This window comes from Gadus morhua, chromosome 21 (assembly GCF_902167405.1).
Source record: "Gadus morhua chromosome 21, gadMor3.0, whole genome shotgun sequence".
Taxonomy (NCBI): Eukaryota; Metazoa; Chordata; class Actinopteri; order Gadiformes; family Gadidae; genus Gadus; species Gadus morhua.
Window position 1 is genome coordinate 1,115,069 of NC_044068.1, and position 22,636 is coordinate 1,137,704.

At 52.0% G+C, this 22,636-nt stretch overlaps 2 protein-coding genes across 4 annotated transcripts in view; one reads left to right on the forward strand and one right to left on the reverse strand.

Annotated features, from left to right (window-relative positions):
- Nucleotides 1-1,582: 1,582 nt before the first annotated feature.
- On the forward strand, nt 1,583-8,078 carry LOC115534294 (endoribonuclease ZC3H12A). Of its 2 annotated transcripts, none has more exons than XM_030345184.1 (6): nt 1,583-1,870; nt 3,023-3,453; nt 4,936-5,075; nt 5,438-5,672; nt 6,009-6,115; nt 6,948-8,078. In XM_030345184.1, exons 2-6 carry the CDS (start codon nt 3,032-3,034, stop codon nt 7,517-7,519), a joined length of 1,476 nt encoding a protein of 491 aa, XP_030201044.1. In that variant the 5' UTR covers nt 1,583-1,870; nt 3,023-3,031; the 3' UTR covers nt 7,520-8,078. The 2 variants fall into 2 exon arrangements, with proteins under 2 accessions (XP_030201044.1, XP_030201043.1); XM_030345183.1 differs by having other exon boundaries at nt 1,584-1,870; nt 3,016-3,453.
- Nucleotides 8,079-8,752: 674 nt separating this feature from the next.
- tab2 (TGF-beta activated kinase 1 (MAP3K7) binding protein 2) overlaps nt 8,753-22,636 on the reverse strand; it is a 15,399-nt gene continuing 1,515 nt past the window's right edge. Inside the window, exons 2-7 of one of the 2 annotated variants that reach the window (XM_030345131.1) lie at nt 17,877-18,076; nt 14,991-16,647; nt 11,251-11,411; nt 10,799-10,892; nt 10,443-10,538; nt 8,753-10,363 (exon numbers count right to left, since the gene is read on the reverse strand). In XM_030345131.1, the coding sequence (XP_030200991.1) occupies nt 10,158-10,363; nt 10,443-10,538; nt 10,799-10,892; nt 11,251-11,411; nt 14,991-16,647; nt 17,877-17,978 (2,316 nt within the window). In that variant the 5' untranslated portion in view covers nt 17,979-18,076 and the 3' untranslated portion in view covers nt 8,753-10,157. The remainder of the gene's footprint in view (nt 10,364-10,442; nt 10,539-10,798; nt 10,893-11,250; nt 11,412-14,990; nt 16,648-17,876; nt 18,077-22,636) is intronic. The other variant, XM_030345132.1, reaches the window with a different exon arrangement.

Consider the following 22,636-nt stretch of genomic DNA (forward strand, 5'->3'; position numbering starts at 1 on the left):
AGTATGTAGACATATTTAATAAAAATATTTTTTACAACAAATAAATCAAAAACTTTTAAGGGAGACAGTTGATCGCTCCAAGTAACGAAAAGTAGTAAGTGAAGTAGGCCTACATGCTGCCGCTGATACCGTGTACTGGCGTCCTGCAGCCTCCTCTCTAGTGAAGAGGGGCTTGCTGGGACGCGTCGCGCCCGAAGCATTTATTGAAATTCAGAGGATTTCGGGGAAGGGAAGAGTTTGGCCGCGGGCCTGATGCCCGCGGGGCCAGTGTTCGGCAGGTGTCTGAGAGCTGGTATGAGGAAGCAATTGAGATCTGAGAACTCGCTGACTCGTCTGCTTGTCATCTCTCCCACGCCTCCTAGAACACAAATCCCGGTTCTTACCTACGTAGCTCACAGATCCTAACTCCTTACCCTTAGCCCCTGCTTGCTAACTCTTCGCTCGTAAGTCATTACCCTTAGCTCCTTAGGCCTAGCTCCTATTTCCTAACTCCTATGTCCTATATATCCTACCTCCTAACTCATAGCATACCTCCCAACTATTAGATCCTACCTCCTTGTTCCTACTTCATTGTTGCTACCTTCCTACCATCTCTGCCTCCTACATCCTAGCTCCTAACTCCCACCTCCTAGCTGTCCTCCACTCCCAGGTGGCTCTGGTGGGTTGTGGGCCCTTATCTCCTCGCTCCTAGTCCTTACCTCCTCTCTCCTAGTCCTTACCTCCTCTCTCCTTAACTCCTCTCTCCTTATCTCCTCTCTCCTTACCTCCTCTCCCTTATCTCTTCTTTCCTATTCCTTACCTCTCTCCTAGTCCTACCTCCTCTCTCCTTGTCTCCTCCCTCCTAGTCCTTACCTCCTCTGTCCTAGATCCCCTGTCCCACGGATCCTACAGAGACTCGTGTGTTTCGAGGAGTTTCCACATGAGACTGTTTCGAGGTTTCAGGCAATATTTAGATTTTGCGTAATAATTAAACGTTGGCTAATATTCATACATTGTGTAACGGTTGAACTCGTATCTGTGTAGCGCTGCGCTGGACGGGAGGGTCTCGCAGCGAGGGGCAGCACAGCGCCAAGGGGTTAGCAAACACCCTGGCTTCACTATATCTCCCTCTTTGTAATAAGATATAACAATAAAGTAAGATTAAAGTGTTATATATATTTCCGATTCACATATTATTGTATTTATAATACATATTTATGTATAATTAAGTATTCACAGTGTATCTGTGGATACCTATCGTTTTTCTAGCTGTGAATTACAATTATGTATTTAATATTCATGTTTTTTGGCTCAAAGGAATACAATGTTCAGACATGGTAATCTGTAATCCGTTTGGACTATAGGGAGAGAGGGAGGGACTCGGTTGACAGCTGGACAAGTACTTGTGCTATTCTGGTATTGTATCGTAAGATCTCATAGATGAAGGCAGATAAGTCTGTTTTGTAACTCCTTCATGTGAGCAGGTACTTTTGAGGACAGAACAATAGTTCCTCCTCTTGTTTCCTCCTCTTGGTTCCTTGTCTAGGTTCCGGGAGGGGTTTTTGATCTTGAGTTGAAGGTGAATGCCGAAGGAGAGGGAGGGAGGGAGGGAGAATGCGCCGAGCCGCCCCAGAGAAGGAGTTGGCAGCCGCGGCTACTGGAACAGGGAACTATTGACTTTGTTCCCCTGCTCCTCGCAGCTCTCTCACTTCCTCCTCTGACTCATGCACTCTCAGTCGCTCTGCGGCTGTCTCCAGAGAGCCGGATAAAGGCAGAGACACACACACCAACACACAGAGAACACACAGCAACACAGAGACAGACGGAGAACGGAGAGACAGACAGACAACGAGAGACAGACAGAGAGGGTACAGGAGTAAACGTCCGTCAGGTGAGTTTGGTCCACAACACAGAGGAGAGTGTGTGTGTGTGTGTGTGTGTGTGTGTGTGTGAGGGAGAGTGGCAGAGACAGAGAGAGAGAGAAGAATGTTACGCTGTCCCGTTCCATAGTTATGTGTGTTGGTATTATGACTGTTTTGTAACAGAGGCCGCATGTGTGTGTGTGAGTGTGTGTGTGTTATAAGGAAGTGAGGGAGTGCGCATTGGAACAAACTGCAGATCATGTTGTGTTCTCTGTAGCGTGTTGTTTACAGCACACGCGTGTTCACTGGAGTGTGTAACCAGCTTATGTTGTGTTCTCTGTGTTACCAGGACACGTTGTGTTCACTGAAGTGTGTTGCTACCAGGACACGTTGTGTTCTCTGTGTTGTTACAGCACATGTTGTGTTCTCTTTAGAGTGTTGAGTCAACATAGAGAACGAATCTGCTTCATATCTCACTTCATGTTGTCCAGCTGAGGAGGTAGGAGGTAGGAGAGTGTTGACCAGGTGAGGAGGTAGGAGAGTGTTGACCAGGTGAGGAGGTAGGAGAGTGTTGACCAGGTAAGGAGGTAGGAGAGTGTTGACCAGGTGAGGAGGTAGGAGAGTGTTGACCAGGTGAGAAGGTAGGAGGTAGGAGAGTGTTGACCAGGTTAGGAGGTAGTTGAGTGTTGACCAGGTGAGGAGGTAGGAGGTAGGAGAGTGTTGACCAGGTGAGGAGGTAGGAGGTAGTTGAGTGTTGACCAGGTGAGGAGGTAGGAGGTAGGAGAGTGTTGACCAGGTGAGGAGGTAGGAGGTAGGAGAGTGTTGACCAGGTGAGGAGGTAGGAGGTAGGAGAGTGTTGACCAGGTGAGGAGGTGGGCGTGTCTTACGGTAGAGATATGTTACGGTAACGGTAACACCACACCTCCTCCCGTCTTTGCACAGGGTTCATTTAATCTCTGTTGTGTTCCGTCCGTGCCACCGCGATACAGAAGCTCTTTAGAGCGAGTTGACAACCGGCTCAGGCCTGAACCGACATCAGAGCTGGTCCAACAGAGGCTGGATCTGTTCACAGGGTCAGCCCTAGACCAGGGCTGGCTGTGTCACATGACACACAAACACACAGTCAAATGATCCTGTGGCCCCGCCCCTTCTGATGTCACCTGTCGCCCTCTAGTACACAGGTGGTTCCCATGGAGATCTACCAGGAGCAGAAGGCTAGGAGGCTCCTCCCCAGAGACAGCCCCCCCTCCCCCCCCGGCCCCGCGGACCCCCCCGACCCCCAGCCCAGCAAGGTGGAGCGCTTCCTGAAGCTGGGCTACACCCACAGAGACATCCACCGCGTGCTGCAGAGCCTGAAGCCCGACGCCCAGACCAACGACATCCTGGAGGAGCTCATCAAGACGTCCCCCCGGACCGCCGCCCAGCCCGCCTCCCTCCCCACCCCGGCCCCCAGCTCCACCCCCCGGCTGGTGGCCCGCGGCTGCAGCCTCACGGACCCCGGCCCCCGGGCCCCCAGCCCCCGGGCCCCCAGCCCCAGGAAGACCCCGGCCAAGGCGCATCCGGGTAGCGGGTTCAGGCCGGTGGTCATCGATGGGAGCAACGTAGCCATGAGGTAAGAGACGGGTGGGAGGACGGTGTTGGGCAGAGGTAGGGGTGGCAGAGACTAGAGGCTAGTTACTCACAGCATCATAGCCTAGAGGCTAGTGACCCAAAGGATAGCCTAGTGGCTACTGACTAAAAGGATAGCCTAGTGGCTAGTGACTCAAAGGATAGCCTAGTGACTAGTGACCCAAAGGATAGCCTGGTGGCTACTGACTAAAAGGATAGCCTAGTGACTAGTGACTCAAAGGATAGCCTAGTGGCTAGTGACTCAAAGGATAGCCTGGTGGCTACTGACTAAAAGGATAGCCTAGTGACTAGTGACTCAAAGGATAGCCTAGTGACTAGTGACTCAAAGGATAGCCTGGTGGCTACTGACTAAAAGGATAGCCTAGTGACTAGTGACTCAAAGGATAGCCTAGTGACTAGTGACTCAAAGGATAGCCTAGTGACTAGTGACTCAAAGGATAGCCTATTGACTAGTGACTCAAAGGATAGCCTAGTGGCTAATGACTCAAAGGATAGCCTAGTGGCTACTGACTCAAAGGATAGCCTAGTGACTAGTGACTCAAAGGATAGCCTAGTGACTAGTGACTCAAAGGATAGCCTATTGACTAGTGACTCAAAGGATAGCCTAGTGGCTAGTGACTCAAAGGATAGCCTAGTGGCTACTGACTCAAAGGATAGCCTAGTGGCTAGTGACTCAAAGGATAGCCTAGTGGCTAGTGACTCAAAGGATAGCCTGGTGGCTACTTACTCAAAGGATAGCCTAGAGGCTAGTGACCCAGAGGATAGCCTGGTGACTAGTGACCCAAAGGATAGCCTGGTGGCTAGTGACCCAAAGGATAGCCTGGTGGCTACTGACTCAAAGGATAGCCTAGAGGCCCAAAGGATAGCCTGGTGGCTACTGACTCAAAGGAAAGCCTGGTGGCTAGTGACCCAAAGGATAGCCTAGTGACTAGTGACCCAAAGGATAGCCTAGTGACTAGTGACTCAAAGGATAGCCTAGCTATCTCCCAGCGTTATAGCCTGGGGGTTTGTGACTCCCAGCAGAGAGGTTGTGATTCTATCCAGGTCAGGTCAAACATGAGAAGGTTTCCGTGGTCTCTGAAGGCCCTTTTCAGGGCACAATGCCTCGGTTCCTCCGTCGACTTCCTCTTCTGTGTTTTTCGGTTATTTATACTCTCTCAGAAGTACTGCATGTGAACTCTTCCTCGCCACACACCCTTATTGCTGGGAGTGTGATTGATCTACACTGAGGGCGAGGCTTCAGTTCACAATGGGGTACTTAGCAGCTAGTAGTTAGCAGCTAGCACCTAGCAGCTCAAAGCTAGCAGCTAGTCTAGCACCCGGGGCTGCCAGAGTGTGAATATGAACCAAATTTCGCTACAAAGCGTGCAGTCGCACCAGCACCCCTGAGCCGCGGTTTCACTTCCTCTTGTCCCAAACCGGTTTCAACAGGGGCTTAAGGCTGTTTGTTTTGGCGTCTTCGCAGCCATGGCAACAAGAAGGTGTTTTCCTGCCGTGGGCTGCAGCTGGCGGTGATGTGGTTCTGGGGGCGGGGCCTGCGTGACATCACCGTGTTCGTCCCCTTGTGGCGCAAGGAGCAGCCGCGCCAAGACACTCCCATCACAGGTACACCGTCATCACGGACGAGGGCTGGGTCAGCGGCAGGGGCGGGACGGGGCGGGGCGGGAGAGGCTAACCCCGCTGGTTAGCGTGTGCGTGTGGCTCTGGAGGTACTGCGGGTCGGCTGGTAACCTGAAGGCGGCCGGTTGGATCCCCGGTCCTCCTAGCTGAGTGCCGAGGTGTCCCTGAGCAAGGTGCCTCACCCTGACTGCTCCCGACCAGCTGGCCGTCGCCCTGCGTGGCTGACTCCGCCGTCGGGGTGTGAATGTGTGCATGAACGGGTGAATGTGAGGCAGGATTGTTAAGCGCTGTTGAGTGGCCACTGGTTAGCAATGCGCTGTCTAAATGCAGTCCGTCTAATCCCCCAGACCAGCACATCCTGGAGGAGCTGGAGAGCCGGAGGATCCTGGTGTTCACGCCGTCGCGACGCGTCAGCGGGCGGCGTGTGGCGTGCTATGACGACCGCTACATCGTGCGTCTGGCTGTGGAGTCGGACGGCATCATCGTCTCCAACGACAACTACCGCGACCTGCAGACGGAGAGCCCGCAGTGGAAGAGGTTCATCGAGGAGAGGCTGCTCATGTACACCTTCGCCAACGACAAGTAAGACTGACCCAAGCCTCTGTACTGTCTAACCCCTACCTGCTCCTTAATGACCTGTCTCTGTACTGTCTAACCCCCACCTGCTCCTTAAGGACCTGTCTCTGTACTGTCTAACCCCTCCCTGCTCCCTAATGACCTGTCTCTGTACTCTCTAACCCCTACCTGCTCCTTAATGACCTGTCTCTGTACTGTCTAACCCCTACCTGCTCCCTAATGACCTGTCTCTGTACTGTCTAACCCCTCCCTGCTCCCTAATGACCTGTCTCTGTACTGTCTAACCCCTACCTGCTCCTTAATGACCTGTCTCTGTACTGTCTAACCCCTCCCCAACCACAGGTTCATGCCCCCAGACGATCCCCTGGGGCGTAGCGGTCCGACCATCGACAGCTTCCTGCGAAACGCGCCCTGGGAACAGGAAGTCAAGCAGCAGCACTGCCCCTACGGTACCGTAATGTCTATAATAAACTATATTATAACCTCCATTACCGTATTATCTATAATAAACTATATTATAACCTTCAGTACAGTATTATCTTTAATATACTCTGCTATATATTAATACCTACAGAACCTTATGCTTTATATGAATGACATTACTTTAACTTAGCAGACACTATATAAAGCGACTTACAATAAGTGCATTAAACCAATAAGATAGAAGAATAGAGAGTACATCAAAGGCATCAAATAAGAGTTATTTTTTCTTATTTTTCTTGTTTTGATAGGCAAAGATGCATATTAGAGAGAGAGAGAGAGAGAGAGAGAGATACAGAAAAACAAACATCACTGCACGTCAGTCAGGCATCAGGACACAACAGAGGAGACCTGGTTATTTCCTTGATGGTGGAGATATGTGGCGTGACGTCCCAGCAGTGTGTGATACGACGGCGTCGGCCATCAGGACTGGGTAGAGCCCCAGGCTGGTCTGAACTCAGCTTTATTTACATATGAGGAATGTGTCGGGGACTTCCTTGTACTGAACGGGCATTACATCCGATAGTTCAAGCCCTCCTGTTCCTCTTCTACGCAATCTGCAGGCTTTGTCTGAAACGCTCCAGGCTGAGACACTAAAGACTGAGAGACACTTTGGCCTGAGGCACTTTAGTCAGAGACACTTGAGCCTTAAATACTTTAGCCTGAGACACATGAGCCTTAAATACTTTAGCCTGAGGCATTGTGGCATTAAAATGTACACCCCAGTGGATCTGCTGTTGTGTAAGTGTACCGTGTGCCTCCCTATTTGTTCAATAATCACTTTATCCGTCCTCCTTCCAGGTAAGAAGTGTACTTACGGGAGCAAATGCAAGTTCTACCACCCTGAACGAGCCAACCAATCACAGCTCTCGGTGGCTGACGAGCTGCGAGCCATGGGCAGGCCGACGCCCATCCACCAAACGCCCGCCCAGCTCGAGGTGGAACTCACCTCTCTGTACCCCCCCTCTTCTCCGGCGAGGAGAGACCACGCCCCCCCCAGGGCCGGTCCGACCTGGGGCCCCCCGTCCTCCCTGGACCAGGCCCTCGGCTCCATGGAGGGCTCCGTGTCGGAGCCGCGCCTCCGGTCCACCGACGGCCTCTCCAGCGGCTACTCCAGCGGCTACTCTGGGTCCTCTGGTTTCCACAGCGAACCCTGGGGGGGCGGGGTCTGGGGCAGCCTGCCTCTGGCCCCGCCCCCCAGGGGGAGCAGCATGTCAGGGGGCGGGGTCACAGAGGAGAGGCGGACCCTGAGCAGTCAGCTGAGCGCCCTGTTCCCTCCTCGCACCGTCCAAGAGATCATGGACACCCACCCCCACGTGGCGGACATGTCCCAGCTCATCTCCCTCATACAGAGGACCACCCCCCTGTCCTAGCCCTTCAGCTAGCTAGCCCTAGCTCTATCTTAACTTAAACCCAAACCCCTAGCTCTATCTTAACTTAACCCCAAACCCCTAGCTGTATCCTAACCCTAACTTAACCCCAAATCCTAGCTCTATCTTAACCCTAACTCAACCCCAAACCCTAGCTCTATCTTAACCTAACTATCCTAACCCTAACTTAACCCTGAATCCCAGCTCTAACTTAACCTTTAACCCTAGCTCTAGCCCAACCAAGGGCTATGTATCCTTAATGAGGAGCATGCCATGTTGAACCAGGGCCCTGTGTTTATCTTCTCAGCATTAAAGCTGTTCCTCGGGTCAGAGTTAAGACCTGACCAGGTTGTAAATGTGCAATGCACTTCTCTATTGCTGGATTGCCAGCGCTGACTAACAGCATACTGTTGTGTCCCAGTTGCCTCAAAATGAGGAAACTTATTTTGTTAAGATTTATGGTTCCGAAGAGAACGTTTCCTTCCTCCTAGCTGTGAATACCACCGTGCCTTTATCTCAGACCGTGTTTTACAATGTGTGGAATAAAACTTTTTATACCTGATCATGTGCTTTGTTTATAGTTTTGTCCAAACAACTTAAACTAAACGTAACCTAGTTAGCTAATTAAAGCTAAACCTAACCACACCTAACCTTGCTAACTTTAAACCTAAACTTAACCAAACCAAGCTAATTGTATACCTAAACTTAACCAAACCCTAGCCGACAGTATACCTACACTTCACCAAGCACTTGTTAGACGTCTACCTTAACTTAGCAAAACCCTGGCTCACTGTACACCTCAACTTAACTAAACCCTTTAAACTTTAAACCTAAATTTAACCAAACCAAGCTAACTGTATACCTAAACTTAACCAAACCTACATAACGTTCTACATAAACTTAACCACACCCTAGCTGACTTTCTACCTAAACTTAACCAAACCAAGCTAACTGTATTCCTTAACTTACTCAAAAAGCGTTTGCTTCCCTCCGCATGTTGCTGGAAGCAGCTATCTGTAGACTCGATTATCTCATATATATCCCATAACACATCTAATGCGTCATGGGAATATTCCCCAGGATACATCTTTTACCCATTGAAAACGGCAGATCAGATCTGGAACACCTCGGCAGATTAACTGAAGTCCTGCAGGTTCCTCTCCGATGAGTTCAAGAGAGCAAACCAAGCAGGTGGCGCCATCTGGCGGCTGACAGAGGCTTCGGCTTCCAACACCATTGAAGACTTTTCCAGAATAGATTTTTTTAATTATTTTTACAAATAACTTATCTGTTACAAAGACAGTTTTCCCAGCTAAAATCAAAAAAAAACACTTTAGATATCCAAATAATTTGTTTTTCCACGTAATAAAAGAAACTCCTGCTTAGAAACAGGAGTCCCACTTTGTACGATTTCAGTTGGTTTTGTTTTAAGGCACTGATTGGTGAGAGCGAAGACCCAGGCACTAATGCACGGCTTTTTTTTTTTTCACAAAATGTGGGAAAACTTCACAAAAATAATCATGACACAGTTTCTGGAACTGATTGGCAATAAGAAAACGTTTGAAATCGTCACCAAGAAAGCAGACAGGAAGGAGGAAGCGACCTGATAAAGATGGCGGCCCCGGCGCGTCCGTAGCGTCAGGTGACGTCGACGCCCGGACCGCAGGAACACTTCAAATATTCGAACGTCCACGCTTTTATTTTGAAAAACCGATTCAGACGGTCTAAGGCGGTTTTGTAAAGTCCGGAGGAGGCCGATGGCGCCCGATGGGGTCAGCCAATCGGGCGTCTCCCCCCCAAAGTCAGAGTGATTCCGTGTGGCGATGTCGTCCCGTCGCGACTCAAACCTTTATTGATTCAAACCTTTATTCCAGTTGTCACAACAACGCACCGAGGTCAACTGAGGTCAACTGAGGTGAGCGAGGGGGGGCTGGCTTGATGTTCGGTAAACAAGACCGAGGCCACACCCCTGGACCCGGGGGCGGGCCCAGGGGGGCGTGGCTTCGTGACGACGAGGGTTCCGTCCGTTAGAGAGGCGGTCAGAGTAAGAGACAGGAAGAGGAAGTCTATAACGCTATACTTACAGGAAGGAGGTGGAGGGGCCTCTCCTCTCCGGACAGTACTGTACACAAAGCATGCAGTAACCATGGAGACCCCCGTAACCATGGACACCACCGTAACCAGGAAGTGAGCGTAACCAGGAAGTGAGCGTTACCATGTAGAACCCTGTAACCAGGAAGTGAGCGGCGAAGGCGGCGGCCCGGCGAGGGGTAGGCCGAGCCGGCGCCCCCCCCAGAGGACCGGACGGAGCAGACCGGACCGGGACCGGACCGGGACCGGGTCTAGACCCCACCTAGACCGGACCGGGATCAGGTCTAGAGTAGACCGGACCCAAGAGGGTACACAGCGGGGTGCCGTGTGAAGTTCATAATACTGAAGGGGAGCAGTAGGAGTATCCCATGGTGCACCTGTGTCCCAGCGAACAGGAGGGGGGGGGGGGCGAGGTACGACTGACACACACACACAAACACACACACACACACACGACAGACAGACACACACACACACACACACAGACACACACACACACACACACTCCTGTGGGTGGTCTACTGGCTCTCTGATTGGGCGGGGGGCGGGGCTAGAAGTGTCTGCGGAAGTCACACTCCTCACAGCGGTTCAGCAAAGGGTGGTTGAAGAAGGTGCACTCCGTGCAGCTCCAGTGGCTGCCCTCCTCCTCCTCCTCCTCCTCCTCCTCCTGCTGCTCCTGCTGGTGCTGATGCTGCTGCTGTTGCTGCTCCTGCTGCTGATGCTCTGAGGACGACTTTGGACCACGGACGCCTCCCTCTGGAGGAGGAGAGAAAGGTTAGAGGAGCGACGGTGAGGAGAAGGGAGAGAGATGGGGGAGTGGGCGGGCCTCACTCACCGACCGCCGCGGGACCTTTGGGTTTGGGCGGGACGAGACCCAGGAACCCGATGTTGTCATAGAAGTTGTCGATGGCACTGGGGTTAAAGTGTGGTCCTGCACAGAGACACAGGCTCTTACTGGCTTATAGGCCTTTCACACATTCACTGAAAAGACCATTCTGGGTAAATCTGAGTAAAGTCTGAGTAAAGTCTGAGTAAAGTCAGGCTAAAGTCAGGGTAAAGTCAGGGTGACGTCAGGATAACGTCAGGATAACGTCAGGATAACGTCAGGATAACGTCAGGATAAAGATTTGGGCGAGATAGGGGAAGTCAGTGCAAAGTCATGGGGAAGTCCCGGTAAAGCTAGACACCAACCTCGTGTTTGCAGGAGATCGATCTCTTTGGTGAGGCAGTCGATGTCAATCTGCAGGATCCGGTTTTTACACCTCAACTGTTTCATCTCCTCGTTCTGAAAACCAAACCCGATGTCAGACATCAGAACATCAGGTTCCACGCTGAAGCATTTGTTTCCACGTAGAGAATAACAAAGGCGTCAAACTACTTTGAGGTTACAGGACACAAGAGAGAGAGAGAGGCAGAAATATGGAGTGAGATAGTGAGAGATAGGGAGATAGTGATATAGTGAGATAAAGAGTGATAGTGAGAGATAGAGTGAGGCAGATAGAGTGAGATAGTGAGAGGAAGTGAGACCAAGACAGAGGGATACATAGTGGGGGAAAGTGCGAGACAGCGAGAGAGTGAGATAGTGAGAGAGAGAGAATGACAGAGTGAAAGTGAGACAGCGAGGTGGACAGTGAGGGTCTTACGGAGGGTGTTTGCGAGGCGGAGTTGGACCTCTCGTTCCGCCTCCTGGTGAGGTCGTTCTCCATGTCGTTCACCTCCTCCTTCAGCTTCTCCAGCCGCTGCCTCTTCACCTCCAGCTCCCTCCACAGACGCTCCATACGGGCCTTCTGGTGCACCAGCAGGGCTGCACACACACACACACAGTCACGGATACACTGATAACACACACACACACACAGTCACGGATACACTGATAACACACACACACACACACACACAGTCACGGATACACTGATAACACACACACACACACACACAGTCACGGATACACTGATAACACACACACAGTCACGGATACACTGATGACACACACACACACACAGTCACAGATACACTGATAACACACACACACACACACAGTCACGGATACACTGATAACACACACACACACACACAGTCACGGATACACTGATAACACACACACACACACAGTCACGGATACACTGATAACACACACACACACACACACAGTCACGGATACACTGATAACACACACACACACACACACAGTCACGGATACACTGATAACACACACACAGTCACGGATACACTGATGACACACACACACACAGTCACAGATACACTGATAACACACACACACAGTCACGGATACACTGATAACACACACACACACACACAGTCACGGATACACTGATAACACACACACAGTCACGGATACACTGATAACACACACACAGTCACAGATACACTGATGACACACACACACACACACAGTCACGGATACACTGATAACACACACACACACAGTCACAGATACACTGATGACACACACACACACAGTCACGGATACACTGATAACACACACACACACACAGTCACGGATACACTGATAACACACACACACACACACACACAGTCACGGATACACTGATAACACACACACACACAGTCACGGATACACTGATGACACACACACACACACACAGTCACGGATACACTGATGACACACACACACACACAGTCACGGATACACTGATAACACACACACACACACACAGTCACGGATACACTGATAACACACACACACAGTCACGGATACACTGATAACACACACACACACACAGTCACGGATACACTGATAACACACACACACACAGTCACAGATACACTGATAACACACACACACACACACAGTCACGGATACACTGATAACACACACACACACAGTCACGGATACACTGATAACACACACACACACAGTCACGGATACACTGATAACACACACACACACAGTCACGGATACACTGATAACACACACACACTCACGGATACACTAATAACACACACACAGACACAGTCACAGATACACTGATGACACACACACAGTCACGGATACACTGATAACACACACACACACAGTCACATATACACTGATAACACACACACACACAGTCACGGATACACTGATAACACACACACACACACACAGTCACGGATACACTGATAACACACACACACACAGTCACATATACACTGATAACACACACACACACAGTCACGGATACACTGATAACACACACACACACACAGTCACGGATACACTAATAACACACACACACACAGTCACGGATACACTAATAACACACACACACACACACACACACACACACACACACACACACACACAGTCACGGATACACTGATAACACACACACACACACACAGTCACGGATACACTGATAACACACACACACACAGTCACGGATACACTGATAACACACACACACACACACACACAGTCACGGATACACTGATAACACACACACACACACACACACACACACACAGTCACGGATACACTGATAACACACACACACACACACAGTCACGGATACACTGATAACACACACACACACAGTCAGGGATACACTGATAACACACACACAGTCACGGATACACTGATAACACACACACACACACACACAGTCACGGATACACTGATAACACACACACACACACACACACACACACACAGTCACGGATACACTGATAACACACACACACACACACAGTCACGGATACACTGATAACACACACACACACAGTCAGGGATACACTCATAACACACACACAGTCACGGATACACTGATAACACACACACACACACACACACAGTCACGGATACACTAATAACACACACACACACACACACACACACAGTCACGGATACACTGATAACACACACACACACAGTCACGGATACACTGATAACACACACAGTCACGGATACACTAATAACACACACACACACAGTCACATATACACTGATAACACACACAGTCACGTATACACTAATAACACACACACACACACACACAGACACACACACACACACACACACACACACACACACACACACACACACACAGTCACGGATACACTGATAACACACACACACACACAGTCACGGATACACTGATAACACACACACACACAGTCACGGATACACTAATAACACACACACACACACAGTCACATATACACTGATAACACACACACAGTCACGTATACACCAACACACACACACACACACACACACAGTCACGTATACACTGATAACACACACACACACAGTCACGTATACACTAATAACACACACACACACAGTCACGTATACACTAATAACAAACACACACACATACACAGTCACGTATACACTAATAACACACACACACAGTCACGTATACACTGATAACACACACACACACACACACAGTCACGTATACACTAATAACACACACACACACACACACACAGTCACGTATACACTAATAACACACACACACACACACACACACACACACAGTCACGTATACACTGATAACATACACACACACACAGTCACGTATACACTAATAACACACGCACACACACACAGTCACGTATACACTAATAACACACACACAGTCACGTATACACTAATAACACACACACACACACACAGTCACGTATACACTAATAACACACACACACACACACACAGTCACGTATACACTAATAACACACACACACACAGTCACGTATACACTAATAACACACACACACACGTATACACTAATAACACACACACGCTGCACCAGCAGGGCTGCACACACAACTCACTCAGTCAAACAGTCCTAAAATGACATGTCCTCAGAGATTGATGCATGTACCACTGGGTTGTCCTCAGAGATTGATGCATGTACCACTGGGTTGTCCTCAGAGATTGATGCATGTACCACTGGGTTGTCCTCAGAGATTGATGCATGTACCACTGGGTTGTCCTCAGAGATTGATGCATGTACCACTGGGTTGTCCTCAGAGATTGATGCATGTACCACTGGGTTGTCCTCAGAGATTGATGCATGTACCACTGGGTTGCCGACAGCAACGCTGCAGTCTGATCACCTTTGATGTTTCAGTTCGGTTTATTAGTTTCTGTTTGGCCGGTGGTTTCAACATCCTGTACTCAGAGAACCCCAGTATAACACTAGGCAGCCACATAATGTAGCGTAGCAACATTAGCCGTCTGTCTGCCACTAATGTGTAGATATAGATCTACTCGATGTTATAAAGAGTGTAGACATAGATCTAATATATGTTATTATACATGCTCTATACATACATAGCTCTACTATATGTTCTACAGGGGGGTGTAGATCTAGACCTGCCAGATGCTGCCCAGGTGGTCCCGCCCACTGACCTTGTGTGTAGGCCGCGTCGTCCGAGCCGGCGCTGAGCCGGCGGTGCTCGCTGGGCCGGTCCCGGCCCTGGGGGTCCCGGCCCTGGGGGTCTGGCTGCGGCGGGGGCTCCGCCTCGCTGAAGTGGTGGTCCGGGAGTGGCAGCAGGTTGGCCGTCTCGAAGGTGGGGGACACCACGCCGGGGGAGACCGCGGGGGGCTTGTTGGGCGACACCGTGATCTTGAAAGTGTACTTGGTGTTGGGCTGGGTGACCACCACCCGGGGGGACGAGGCCCCCAGCCCGCCGCCCGCCGCCCCCCCCGCGTGCCCGACGCGGGACTTGGGCGGGTGGTGGTGGATGTAGGCGGGGCCCATGCTGAGCCCGCCCCCCATGGCCCGCGCCCCCGACCCCGAGCCCTGCATGGGGGCGTTGGCCGAGATGTAGACCGTGGGCGGGTTGCGGCCGCCGCCGCCGTCCTCCGCGCCGGCCGAGATGTAGAACTTGGGGGCGCCGCGGGGGGGGGGCACGGCCGCGGCCATCGGGGGGCCGTCCTCGCCGAGGGCGGAGGGCGGGTGGTGCGCGGCGGGGGGGCTGGCCGAGATGTAGACGGTGGGCTGGCTGCGGCTCAGCCCCCCGACGGCCAGCGGCGCGCTGTGGGAGGGGCCCGAGGACGAGGACGAGGCCGGGCAGGAGTTGGAGGAGGCGCTGGGGCGCGGGCCGCCGGAGGCCCGCAGCAGGGCGCTGCTGGAGCTCCGCTGGGGCGACTCCAGCTTGATCTCGATCTGGTTCTTGCGGGGGCCGGTCGAGATGTTCTGGATGTTGTACTGGCTGAAGGAGGGGGGCGGCTGGGGGCCGGCGGGGGCCTGCAGGAGGGAGGAGGGCGCCTGGGGGGTGGTGGGGGAGCTGATGGGCATGTAGACGTGGGAGGTCTGGTGGGGGCCCTGGTGGGGGCCCTGGTGGGGGCCCTGGTGCTGCGAGGTATGCGAGGAGGAGGCGTGGGGGAGGCCGGGCCACGCCCCCGCCGGGCAGGGCGGGTGGGGGTTGATCTGGTACATCTGGGGGGGCTGGGAGGTGGGGCTGTACTGGGCGCGGGCGGGGCCGGGCTGGGGGCCCCGGTGGACCCCCGTCTGGCTGACGTAGGGCCGGATGTAGATGGCGTTGCCCTGGGGGCTGCCCATGCCCGCCTGCGGCCCCCCGTGGATGTGCAGCGAGGTGGGGGTGTTGCGGCCCGTCTTGGGGGCCAGGGTGACGGTGATGGGGTTGAAGCGGGGGGGCGGGCCGCCCTGGGGCCCCTTGGCCGGGTACAGCCCCAGGTGCTGCGGGGGCTGGGGCTTGCGCTGGGGGGCGTCCATCGAGCCGCACGCCGCCGGGCGGGGGGGCCCCTGCGCCCCCTGCTGGTAGAAGTCGGGGGCGGGGGCGGCGGGGGTCTGCAGGGGCCCGTCCCCCAGGCTGTGGGTCAGCGTCCGGCTGCCGTTCATCCTGGGCCCCGGGGGGGCGGCGCTGGGAGCCGGGGTGGTCAGACCCAGGCTCAGCTTGGTCATGTGCTTCCGGAGCCCGGAGATGCTGGCGTCCGATAGGCTCTCGGTCTCCTCGCTGTACAGGTAGGCGGGGCTCACCTGGGACAGGTAGGCGCAGCAGGCGTCCACGTTGTTGTTGTTCTGGACGGACACAGAGAGCGGCTGCAGAGTATTTATACACATTGAGGACCACGACCCCGAGCTAGAGACGGTCCGACGCCATCTCTCCTGAAGTTGAGTATCGGCCGATACCGAGTCTACATCGAGCGTTGTAACTACGGTAATATTGTTCTCATCGAAGGCTTCTCTTAGGACGACCGCGATGCATAGCCGGATTACTTACAATCATTTTTTTCAGAATTAGATCATTTATAATGTTTAATTATAATAATGAATGTGTATTCTTGTAGTCAAGCGTCCATGTTTTAGTCTCGGTAGCTCTGACACACGTCGGTCTGAGGTGGAGTTCCCCCGTACGACTCCCTGTACGACGCGGCTCACCACCGCAGGGTGCCACGCTCTCTGTCCCATCGGCGCATAGACTTGCATACTCGCCGATACCGCGTTCTAGCCAGTATCGGAGGGATTTCGATATGGTTCTCGGTATCGGAACAACTCTACTAGGGCTGGCCCGAATTATTCGAATATTCAAATACTCGTTCGGAAAATTAGTATTCGAAGCTTAAATCAGTATTCGGAGCTTTGTTTTTTTTTTTTTCACGTACGTGACGTTACCGGAGCGAAGGAGGCAAACTATAAGCGACACCAAGCAGAGAAGCGAGAGAGGTGGAGGAAGAATAGATATCTTGTTTCCCTTTACTTATAACGCAACATTAGCGGGATCTCTGGAGGAAAAGTAATACTTAAAACCTTAGCTTAGTTGTTTGTTTACGTTCGCTGTACAGCGCCGCGCCAATCAACTGTGACTGGCTTGCTGCAGAGCGTGAGCGTCTTGGGAATACCCGGTCAATATAATGGATATAAAATGGACACATAAGACAATCAATATTCGGCATTTGTTATGGATTTATTGTACAAATTCCCTGAAAAGATGCACATTCCAGAATGAATTGAAAAGCTCCCGTAAGGGCTGAGATGGCAGAGGACAGCTGATTTGGAACGGAGCAACAGCTGTTCGCTTTCACGGGGAAAAACTAAGGAACTTCAACCTACTTAGGCCTACTAATTAACGTTCAAAAGCTATTAAATCTTCAACAAAATATGCAGATACTGTCAAAATCGGTTCCAGGGAGTATATAGGGATTATTAATGTTGTTTTTGATGGTGTTTTTTTCTGGAACGAGTATTTGAATATTCGCTCGGCATTGGGGCCAGCCCTAAACTCTACACATGCTGGAGAAACAAAGTGCGGACCCCGGGGGGGCGCTCACCTGCAGGGCGCACTGGGACACCACGCCCTCGGGGACCTCCGGGTACTTCTGCCGCAGCTCGTGTAAAACCTGAGTGTCTATCTGCTGGCTTCCCTGGGCCATTCGTCTAGAGGCAGGGCAGGACCGCTCGCTCCAGGGGCGGGGCCGGTGGGGTCAGCTAGGGGTCACCGCTGGACACAGCACTCCTCCAGCATCATCATCTGAGGGCGGGGGGGGGAGTACATGAACAACCCGATCACACACATTGGGCCAGCTGGGCGTGCATGTGAAACAGGTGGGCGTGCATGTGAAACAGGTGGGCGTGCATGTGAAACAGGTGGGCGTGCATGTGAAACAGGTGGGCGTGCATGTGAAACAGGTGGGCGTGCATGTGAAACAGGTGGGCGTGCATGTGAAACAGCAGGAAACACGGGGAGCTCTTCATAAATATAAGTCTGGATTAAGTTGGAGGTTGTTCTCGAAAAGACATCACAGAGAACACTTTGAAGGTATGACCACGACCAGCCGCGGAGTGGACCGGGGCCTGGACTGAAGTCTGTGGCAAGGCCTGGACTGAGGGCTGGGGGTTAGCCCCTGGACTGAGGGCTGGTGGTTAGCCCTGGACTGAGGGCTGGTGGTTAGCCCTGGACTGAGGGCTGGGGGTTAGCCCCTGGACTGAGGGCTGGGGTTAGCCCCTGGACTGAGGGCTGGGGTTAGCCCCTGGACTGAGGGCTGGGGTTAGCCCCTGGACTGAGGGCTGGGGGTTAGCCCTGGACTGAGGGCTGGGGTTAGCCCCTGGACTGAGGGCTGGGGTTAGCCCCTGGACTGAGGGCTGCTAGGTGGTTAGCCCTGGACTGAGGGCTGCTAGGTGGTTAGCCCTGGACTGAGGGCTGGGGGTTAGCCCCTGGACTGAGGGCTGGGGGTTAGCCCCTGGACTGAGGGCTGGGGGTTAGCCCCTGGACTGAGGGCTGGGGTTAGCCCCTGGACTGAGGGCTGCTAGGTGGTTAGCCCTGGACTGAGGGCTGGGGTTAGCCCCTGGACTGAGGGCTGGGGGTTAGCCCCTGGACTGAGGGCTGGGGTTAGCCCCTGGACTGAGGGCTGCTAGGTGGTTAGCCCTGGACTGAGGGCTGGGGTTAGCCCCTGGACTGAGGGCTGGTGGTTAGCCCTGGACTGAGGGCTGCTAGGTGGTTAGCCCTGGTGGTTAGCCCTGGTGGTTAGCCCTGGTGGTTAGCCCTGGACTGAGGGCTGCTAGGTGGTTAGCCCTGGTGGTTAGTGCTGGGTCTAGGTGTTAGTGCTGGGTCTAGGTGGTTAGTGCTGGGTCTAGGTGGTTAGTGCTGGGTCTAGGTGGTTAGTGCTGGGTCTAGGTGGTTAGTGCTGGGTCTAGGTGGTTAGGGCTGGGTCTAGGTGGTTAGTGTTGGGTCTAGGTGGTTAGTGCTGGGTCTAGGTGGTTAGTGCTGGGTCTAGGTGGTTAGGGCTGGGTCTAGGTGGTTAGGGCTGGGTCTAGGTGGTTAGTGCTGGGTCTAGGTGGTTAGTGCTGGGTCTAGGTGGTTAGTGCTGGGTCTAGGTGGTTAGTGCTGGGTCTAGGTGGTTACCCCCTTTACTAGATGGGTAGGCCCCCGGGTCAGAAGGTCCCTTAGTTGGTTAGCCATGCTCAGAAAAGGGCTAAACTGGTTATGCTCTGACTAACGCTCACTAACCCCAACCCGACGCAGAAGCACCCAGCCCTCCCCCGGTTCGAGTGGGGGTAGAAAAACGAACACACCCCACATACCACCACTTTCCCCGGTGATTGGCTGGGTGGTTGTGCAAGCGGCGTACGACTATCTAAAAACTGGTTTAACGGGAAAGCAGCTAGCAGCAGGTTTAAGTGGCTAGGAGCCTCGCGCCCGTTAGAGGCTCCTCCACTCCTTGCCTGGCTTTCCATGAAACCAAACACCCACAGTGAGATCTAATCTATCGGTTTAACCTCCCTTTACAAGCACCAGGGTCAAGTTTTTATACATGGAAAAAGTATTTGTATATGTATCGAAGGATTAGCAGTAATACCCCTGACAAGTATTTATGCGTGGATAAAGTATTTGTATGTCTATTGAAGGTTTTGCAGTAATTCCTCAGACAAGTATTTTTACATGGATGAAGTATTTGTATGTCAAAAACTATGGAAGGAATGGTAGTACCTGGACAAGTATTTGTACATGGATGAAGTTTTTGAAGTATTTGCATGTCTAACTTTGGAAGGATTGGCAGTAATACCTCCTGAAAGAATTAATCAATGGATAAATTATTTGCATGGATACACAATACCTTGAAGAAAGAGCAAACGGGGACCGTCCCAAAACCATCCCATCTCCATCCCAGTGTAGTATTCTAGGATTAGCATAGTCTGTGTTTAAGAGCAGAAATCAGCCTCAAACAAGGAGATCACACCCCTACCACACATCAGTGCTACAGCACACCCCACTACACCTTTACAACACAACAGCGCCATAGACCCCTACAACACACCCGATTACACTGTAATAACACACCCCACTACAAAAAAACACAATGCTACAACACAATGGTGTTATATAACACCACAACACACCCCACTACACCGCTACAACACACCGCCCACGACACACCAATACAGCCGACACACCGCTGCGACACAACGATACGACACACCCCTACAGCCGACACACCGCTACTACACAACGCTACGACACAACGCTACAGCCGACACACCACCACGACACACCTACAGCCGACACAACGCTACGACACACCTACAGTCGACATACCGCTACGACACACCGCTACGACACAACGCTACAGCACAACGCTACAGTCGACACACCGCTACAACACAACGCTACGACACAACGCTACGACACACCTACAGCCGACAAACCGCTACAACACAACGCTACGACACAACGCTACGACACATCTACAGCCGACATACCGCTACGACACACCACTACGACACAACGCTACAGCCGACACACCACTACGACACAACCCTACGACACAACGCTACGACACAACGCTACGACACAACGCTACGACACAACGCTACGACACAACGCTACGACACACCACTAGAGCCGAAACACCACTACGACACAACGCTACGACACACCACTAGAGCCGACACACCACTACGACACAACGCTACGACACACCACTAGAGCCGAAACACCACTACGACACAACGCTACGACACAACGCTACAGCCGACACACCACTACGACACAACGCTACGACACAACGCTACGACACAACGCTACGACACACCAATAGAGCCGAAACACCACTACGACACAACGCTACGACACAACGCTACAGCCGACACACCGCTACGAAACAACGCTACGACACAACGCTACAGCCGACACACCGCTACGAAACAACGCTACAGCCGAAACACCGCTACGACACAACGCTACGACAAAACGCTACGACACACCGCTACGACACACCGCTACGACACACCGCTACGACACACCGCTACGACAAAACGCTACGACACACCGCTACGACACAACGCTACGACACACCGCTACGACACACCGCTACGACACAACGCTACGACACAACGCTACGACACACCACTAGAGCCGAAACACCACTAGAGCCGAAACACCACTACGACACAACGCTACGACACACCACTAGAGCCGAAACACCACTACGACACAACGCTACGACACAACGCTACAGCCGACACACCGCTACGAAACAACGCTACAGCCGAAACACCGCTACGACACAACGCTACGACACAACGCTACGACACACCGCTACGACACACCGCTACGACACACCGCTACGACACACCGCTACGACGCACCGCTACGACGCACCGCTACGACACACCGCTACGACACACCGCTACGACACAACGCTACGACACAACGCTACGACACATGCTACGACACAACGCTACGACACAAGGCTACAGCCGACACACCGCTACAGCCGACACACCGCTACAGCCGACACACCGCTACAGCCGACACACCGCTACAGCCGACACACCGCTACAGCCGACACACCGCTACAGCCGACACACCGCTCTGGTACAAGACGCAGAGTTTAATTTCCTCCTACTCGGGATAACACGTTTGTGATCTGAATAAAATAATGAAACATCTGCTCTGTCGTGTCCTACTAGCAACTGTCTTAGTATTATGTTAATTCACCTTATTTTACATTTAGGGACAATCTCATTCTGCTTTGATAAAAACATCTGAAAATGTCCATATTCTTACCCGCTGCTTACCACTAAAAAATAAATTAAAAAAGATTTAAAAGATATATATTACATTATGGGATTCAGGATCAGAAACAGATCGATTGCTGATTAGGTTTTCACACAAAAATTATTTGTTTTGGTCTCGGTGTGCATCCCAATAACCATAAAAGAAAGTGTCTGGTCCCGATGGTCAGAATATAGCCATGTTACATCTCTTTAGATACATCTACCTTTATACATGTAAATACATCACAACGTAGTTCCTTTGGCTTCAGACCACAGCATGGGATGATCAACATCTTAAGCAACACCGAACATTAGGCAACACCGCAACAAACAAGTACTAATCTGTTCGGAATGGACCATACAAGATGGTTGGTACATTGAACAACCGTAAACACGTTTATTATACCACATAGGACTCTTAAACATGTATCATATGCCAGGTAGGACTCTTAAATATGTCCTTTTATATAATTGTATGACACTGTATAACCATTAAATGTGTGTATTACACCAGGCATGATTCCTAATATGTGTA

Excerpts from the sequence above, each read along its gene's own strand:
- LOC115534294 (XM_030345184.1), top strand. The coding sequence starts at position 3,032 with ATGGAGATCTACCAGGAGCAGAAGGCTAGGAGGCTCCTCCCCAGAGAC. Across the intron at positions 5,673-6,008 it reads TACACCTTCGCCAACGACAA|GTTCATGCCCCCAGACGATC; the intron begins GTAAGACTGACC and ends CCCCAACCACAG. Across the intron at positions 6,116-6,947 it reads GCAGCAGCACTGCCCCTACG|GTAAGAAGTGTACTTACGGG; the intron begins GTACCGTAATGT and ends TCCTCCTTCCAG.